The 7,116-nt window shown below is 29.8% G+C and overlaps 1 protein-coding gene across 6 annotated transcripts in view; it reads right to left on the bottom strand.

Moving 5' to 3' along the window:
- LOC107440967 (armadillo-like helical domain-containing protein 3) overlaps positions 1-7,116 on the bottom strand; it is an 86,354-nt gene that overhangs the window by 61,110 nt on the left and 18,128 nt on the right. Inside the window, exon 1 of one of the 6 annotated variants that reach the window (XM_016054071.3) lies at positions 1,759-2,250. The exons of the other annotated variants lie outside the window; for them this stretch is intronic. Within the exon in view, the coding sequence (XP_015909557.1) occupies positions 1,759-1,800 (42 nt within the window). The 5' untranslated portion in view covers positions 1,801-2,250. Of the gene's footprint in view, positions 1-1,758; positions 2,251-7,116 lie in introns of those variants that run through there. 6 annotated transcript variants of the gene reach the window in all.

Here is a 7,116-nt window from a genome sequence, read left to right as displayed (position 1 = left end):
CTTGCCTGAAACTATACATGAACTTCGTTCCTTCTTAGGAATGGTTAATTTCTATCGAAATTACATAAAGAATGCCGCAAAAACTCAAGCTCCTCTGCATGAACTTTTGAAGGGATCTACAAAAAAGGATCGACGCAAAGTACCGTGGACTGATGCAACCAAAGAAAGTTTTGAAAAATGTAAACAAGATATTGCTCAAGTAGCGTTAATGGCCTATCCCAATTCGGATTACCCTCTGGCACTTCTCACAGATGCTTCTGATTGGGCTATTGGATCAGTAATTCAGCAAAAAGAACCAAATGGTTGGAAACCTATTGCATTTTTTTCAAAAAAGCTCAATGATGCCCAGAAAAATTATAGCGTCTACGACCGCGAACTTTTGGGTATATACTTATCTATTAAACATTTCAAACACTTACTTGAAGGTCGTGATTTTAAAATATATACCGACCACAAACCTTTAATATACGCATTTAAACAAAAGAATAATAAAGCCTCTCCAAGACAGCTAAGACATTTGCAATATATTTCACAGTTCTCTACTAACCTATGCCATATAAGTGGTCAAAACAATGTGGTTGCAGACAGGCTTTCTAGAATAGAAGACATCGATTCACCTGTTATTGATTTTGACCAGCTAGCAGATGCACAAATTAATGATGATGAACTGCAACAGTTAAAATTACATTCCAATTCATTAAAATTTAAACAACACCAGCTACCATCAGGAAAACTCTTATATTGCGATATTTCTACTTCAAATATTAGACCATTCATACCTAAAAACTTTCGGATGAGAATGTTTAGTGCAATTCATGGATTAGCTCACCCTGGAATCCGCAGTACCGTAAAAGAAATGACTAAAAGATTCATTTGGCCAGAAATAAAAAAAGATGTTAGACAGTGGGCTCAAACATGCATTGACTGTCAGAAAAATAAAATCACAAAACATACAAAATCTGAATATGCACAATTTCAAGCACCGGATGAAAGATGTAGTGTAGTGCACATTGACTTAATTGGCCCTTATTCACCTTCTAACGGATATACCTACTGTTTGACGTGTATTGATAGGTTTACCTCTTGGATGGAAGTGGTACCGCTATCAAATATCACTGCTGAAAGTATCGCAAAAGCATTCTATGAAAATTGGATTACCCGATTTGGTGTTCCTTCTCGCGTTATTACTGACAAAGGAACTCAGTTCATTTCAGAACTATTTCGAAATTTGGCTTCATTATGTGGTGTAAAGATAAACCACACAACTTCTTACCATCCTCAAAGTAACGGAAAAATTGAGCGCTTACACCGCACATTGGTGTCATAACTCTCTCCGCTGGACAGAAACATTGCCAACAATTCTAATGGGTTTGTGAGCTGCAATGCACGATGACTGTAAGTTTACAATAGCTGAAATGGCTTATGGTAAAACTATTAAGTTACCTGACAAATTTTTTGAAGAATCTGAATTGCCAATATCTAATGATAATTTTGTTAATAATCTTCGAAATCAGATGGCACTCTTGAAGCCCTATCAATCCAAATTAAAATGTAAACAAAAAATTTTCATCCCGAAAGATTTGCATATTTGTTCGCATGTGTTCCTCCGGATCAACAAAGTAAAAAAACCACTTGAACCCCCATATGAAGGACCCTTTTTAGTATTACAAAGAAACGCAAAATATTTTCTAATTTCAATTAAAAACAAGCAAGTTAATGTCTCCATCGGTAGACTAAAACCTGCGTATGTGTTGCAACCTGATGAAACTTTGCCTCCAACTTCAGAAAATGATCTTGCATCCGTTCCAGTGCCAAGTAAAGAAAAACAAGTAGAACAACAACCTGAGAAAAGAACACGTTGTGGAAGACGAGTTAGACTTCCTGTTCGATTTAAAGACTTTACTGACTCTTATTGAAATGTTTACTTAAATGTTATGTTTTGTTCTTTATGTTTTCCCTCTTGATTTACATAATTTGTATAAAAATTAAGCGTATTAATATGTATTCTACTCGTGTACTACAAGTAACTACAAGTGTACTACAAGTAACGTAACTTCATTACTGGTAGGGGAGTGATGTCGGGTTGGTAACCTCGTCACATTGTGGTAGTGATGTCGGGTTTTTAACCTCGTCACACTGTGGTAGTGACACCTATAGATAAAATCAAGAAACGCTTCCGAAATAACTTCTACTTACACTTCAGACGGGGATTCCCCGTAATATGTAAACACTCAAGTGAGCAATTTAACTGGGAAAAATAAAGATTCGATTACAAAAAGTTGTCTCTTGTTATTTGCAGTTTTTAAAGAATATTATTACTTTAAATATAGTAAGCCGCTACAAACACTAGACAAGATTAAAATGGTAAATGATACACCTTTATCTAGTAAACTAGTATCTACCATTTATTCTCTCATAAATCTTAACCATAAAAGAAATCTGCATGAAAAGCAAGAATAGAGTAAAACATTATCCAGTGTTACACTATCATGCTACATACATTTTCAACTAAAAAAATCTCAATTTATGTATTAAATTATAGCCGCATTTATTGCAAAAGTAATTTTAAACATACATTACCACGCACGTTCTCACGTTTAATTGCTATTGATAAAATCCGTTATTAATTTAGTCTGAGTTTTTCGTTCGTTGAAAAGGGAACGAAATTTTGCTGCTTTCTCTAAAAGTGATTAAACTTCGAAAATCAAATTAAGGTCATTCCCCAATGAAATGCGTTAACAATTTTAAAATGTTCTGAAATAGTTTGGGAAATAGGGAAAATGGATCTCAAAGAAAAGTTCGTTAAATAGAAAATTCACTTCGCTATTTAGAAGTTATTTTACGAAGAAATTTCCAAAATGTTCTTGGTCCCTCGAAAAAATTCGCAAAATAGAGAAATTCGGAAAATGAAAGTTCGTTAAATAGAAGTCCGACTGTATATATATATATATAAAGAGAGAGAGAGAGAGTTAGGGGGGGGAATTAAAATAAAGCACATACAACATTTAACCTTTTCACCTGTGCTCGAAAAGAAAGCATCGTTTTCTGAGGAACTCTTTGTCACAGGGGCAGTGAAGTATGAAAGGGAACCGCTAATCGTAAACAAAGTAGGTGACGATCGTCAAACAATTCAGATTAAATATAATTTGGTAATGTTCATGAATACATTCACGATAAATATTAAAATAAATAAATGAAAAAAATATCTTTTTCTTTTCTGCCTTTATATTTACGACGATTTCGTCAAAAACAAAAACCAAATTTTCATTACAATATCACAATTTAAAGAATAATGCTTAGTTTTTAATAATTATTATTACTCCCTTTGGTAACTTTTTAATACATTCCAATAAAAATATTTATAATTTTTAACAAAATCCTTTTACGAAAAGTCTTTTGACCACATATATAATTTCAAATGAATTTAAAATTTTCGAAAATGAAGCTTATCATTGCTTCACAACAAGTCAAAGCTGTAATAGAAAGAATTTAAGTTATAGCTAATACGGAAAAAAAAGACAAAATATAAGCTCATTATTCATTTTAAAAAATTATGGAGAATTTAATTTTTTCTCTCTTTTCAGTGTATTATGTATTTCATTTTTTTCAATTAAAAATGAAAAATAAGGCATAAACTAAACATAAAATTATTTGAAGAAACGAAGAAAAAAAACTTTTTTTTCAGGTATAAATGATTATAAAATAAACAGTTTAATAATGTTCATTCAAAAGGGTTAGTCACGCATAAGAGTTTTAAGTTTTAAAGTTCACAATCTCATAAAGAAACAAGATATTATTTATAAGACTTTAGACTTTATTGAAACTAACACAGAGTCAAACTATAATATTGCGTAAGGAAAAAAAACACTGAAATAGCCTCAAAAAATCATGGTTATATATAAAAATAAAATAATTCACTAAATAAAATAATTTAAATTATAAAGGTATAGACTATATACTAGTACTAAGAATGTATGTTGTTATTATGTACTAGTGTAAGTTATGCCATAGTTCAAATGTTTATTTAGCCTGTACTATGTATGATGTTATAACTCTTGAGTTGTAAATATATCGATATAAATCAATGTCTTTTTCCTCTGCAATGCATAACGTATTTATTTAAAATCATGTACTTTTCAATAATAAGAACAGAAAACAAATCCTAAAAATATTTATTGATTTTTATTTAGAATAGTTTACTTTGATATTCATTTCAATTTAAAATAATTTTTTTAAAAAAATGCTTTTCGACTTAGATTATTTGATATTATTTATGTATATTTGAAATTACCATACATTAAAACTAAGCTATAATAAAGAAGCCGAATCTTTCAATTTAAAATATTTATCTATATGAAAAAATTACCAAATATATAACAGACTAAAAAAATGAAAGGCGAAAGAACGAAACTTAGGATGTTTAAAAGTAGGTGAAAAATGTGAAGAAACTTTTCCCCTCTTATGTCTAAAGGAAAGTCAGACCTCCCATAGTGCATCCCACCATGACTTTACTCTCTCTTTTGAAGATGTCCCCCGTTCTTAAACTGGAAAAGATTTATAAAAAAAGGCCAGAATGCAGAGAATCCATGATCCCTGCATAAATTTTTATTTTCTTTATTTTTCCACTACCATAAGCAAAGAGAAAAGATAAACAATTTGTTCCTCCTCTTCATATCACATTGCAAGACTGTAGTCCCTCTAAAAAGGCAATTAACTGGGGAGGAAATGGATGGAACCCCTTCAGGCAGAGATAGCTCTTTGGTGATGACCAGGGGACAGAGAAATGTAAAAACCATAGGGTGTCTCATGCTTGTAAATCTTCAATTTCATCAGGGGTTAAAATCTCTTTGAAAAACGTTTTCGGAATCTGTTGAATAGATTTCAAAAAGAACCCCTGCTGTAAATTAGCGTAAATCCTTCCAAAACAGGAAATGTTTGACACCCATGGTGGGAACCACCTCCGCAAAAGTGTGAAATACTAAAAATAGGAGGTGCCTCTGCCTGGCTCATCAACTAATTTGAACCAATGAAGGGATTTAACAATGAATACACCCCACTATTTTGAAAAATAAAGGCAGGCGTAATTATAAGTTGTTAGGTGTTCACGCTCATATGAAAAATTCTGCTCGTTCTAGCTGTTATTTCAAAATTTAATTCAAGAGAATAAATATTTAAAGTCTTTGGGATTTTGGAATTTTATAATCTAATTTGATGGGTTACAGCTTTTTATAATTCATTCAACTATTTAAGTGGTAGGATTTTCATCCTTGATTGTAAGTAATCATTGATTTTTTGGTATTAATAATTATATATTGTATAATTAAATACTTGTTAATGCTTGATTATTAAAAATAATATGTAATAAAAAAACAACAAATGTTGACATTTCAAATGCTATTGAGGACATAATTTTTTAAATTTCCTGAAAATTAATTGCGATAGGTAAATAATTTTGTGTATATTAAGTAAGTAACATTCATTAAGTTCAGCAGCTGCCAACTACCTAAAAATGTTTTTCTTTTTATTCATTAATAGATAAATTTTGAATTTAACCACTCGAAAAGTGCGATTTTTTTTCTTCCTTTGAATGGTTAGATTGAGAAACATATCGTCAGTTGCTGGCATTTTCTTAAAAATTTTTTTTACAGAAGTATTACTCACTCACAATTTTTATTATATTCTGATGCTTTAAATGTGAATTTCAATAATCCTACAACCTACAAATTGAAAAAAAAAAGAATTTTTTAATTTTTAAAGCCATGTTTGTTTTGAATTTTTAAATTATATTTATTTAACATTTATCAAACTGTCTTCGAGTTATGGAGCACGCTTCCTTATTTCTCGGACACAAAATTTTGAAAATCTTTCTCCTATATTTTTTCTTTTATTTCAGATTGCCATTTTCTTCCTTTCCTTGAAAAAAAAATAGATTAAATAAATACTACTCTTTTAATTTTATATAAATGAATTTCAATTTTATATAGAGAATTTTTCATTTTTTTTTTCTTAATTAAATATACCAGAACGTATTCTGGTCTATTTCTTTACCTCTTGCCTTTTTTTTTTTTTAACTGTTTGCAAAATAATTATTTCTAGATATTCTTAAAACTAAAACGTTAACTTCCTCTAATTTATTTCTCAATGAAGAATGTATTATTGTCGCTATTAGTGTTTTGTATGTATTTATGCGTATATTCTTTCATGCTATCTGTTATTAATGTTTGTGAAACTTAATTATATTACGAGCATCGGTCTTTTTTTATTGAACAGTAAATAAACTAGCCAAAATATATCTTTTGATTGCAGCTATTTTATTTGTAACTATCACAACAAATCGTAATTATTTGCACTGTGATGTTTAATGAATTTATTATATCACGATTATTTTATTGTTTTGATGTTGGCGAAGCGTGATTATTGAAAAAAATCAAATTCCTTCAGTTTTAATTTTGAAAATGTTGGGTAATCATCCGGTTATATAATAGTTCTTCTTTAACTCAGAGCTACGTGTGCGCGTATTTTTGTTACCAAATTCTATTTTTAAAGCTTTAAAATATAATAGTGCTTAATTAAACAACTTGTTAGAATTTTTATTGACAGTTGAAAAAACGCAATAGAACCTTCTATAAATATGGTAGAAAAGGTATTTTTATTTCTTACCAATGAGGATTTCGAATACACGTGAATGCATAACAATTAAAAAGAGATAATTTTATTGTTATATTTAATATTTATTTATTTATCAATTCGTTTTTTTTTTTTTTTAAATTTTTTTTTAAAATTCAATGCAATTTTTTTGCAATATTGTCGAATACTTCAAACAATGCATTTATTTTGCATTGGACAAAAAAAAAATTTAAAAAAAAAAAAAAGAATATTAATATTTTAGGAAGGGCGCCAGTAAGAGATTTGCCATAGGCGCTTCTTTCCATACATACGCCTCTGTTTGCAGGACGATTGTCTTTGTCCTGGGTTGATTAAGAACCTTAACAGATTTACCTCCTAATTGAGTACACTATTAAAGGAAACCAGAAATTTTTTCCAAAAAGTAAGATAGAGGTAGAGGAATGTAAAATAAAAATTGAAAATTTCTTTGCTAGGCTGTTTATCTCTCTC

Source organism: Parasteatoda tepidariorum, chromosome X2 (assembly GCF_043381705.1).
Source record: "Parasteatoda tepidariorum isolate YZ-2023 chromosome X2, CAS_Ptep_4.0, whole genome shotgun sequence".
Lineage (NCBI taxonomy): Eukaryota > Metazoa > Arthropoda > Arachnida > Araneae > Theridiidae > Parasteatoda > Parasteatoda tepidariorum.
Note: the sequence above shows the minus strand (reverse complement) of the source record. Positions and strands in the feature narration are given on the sequence as shown.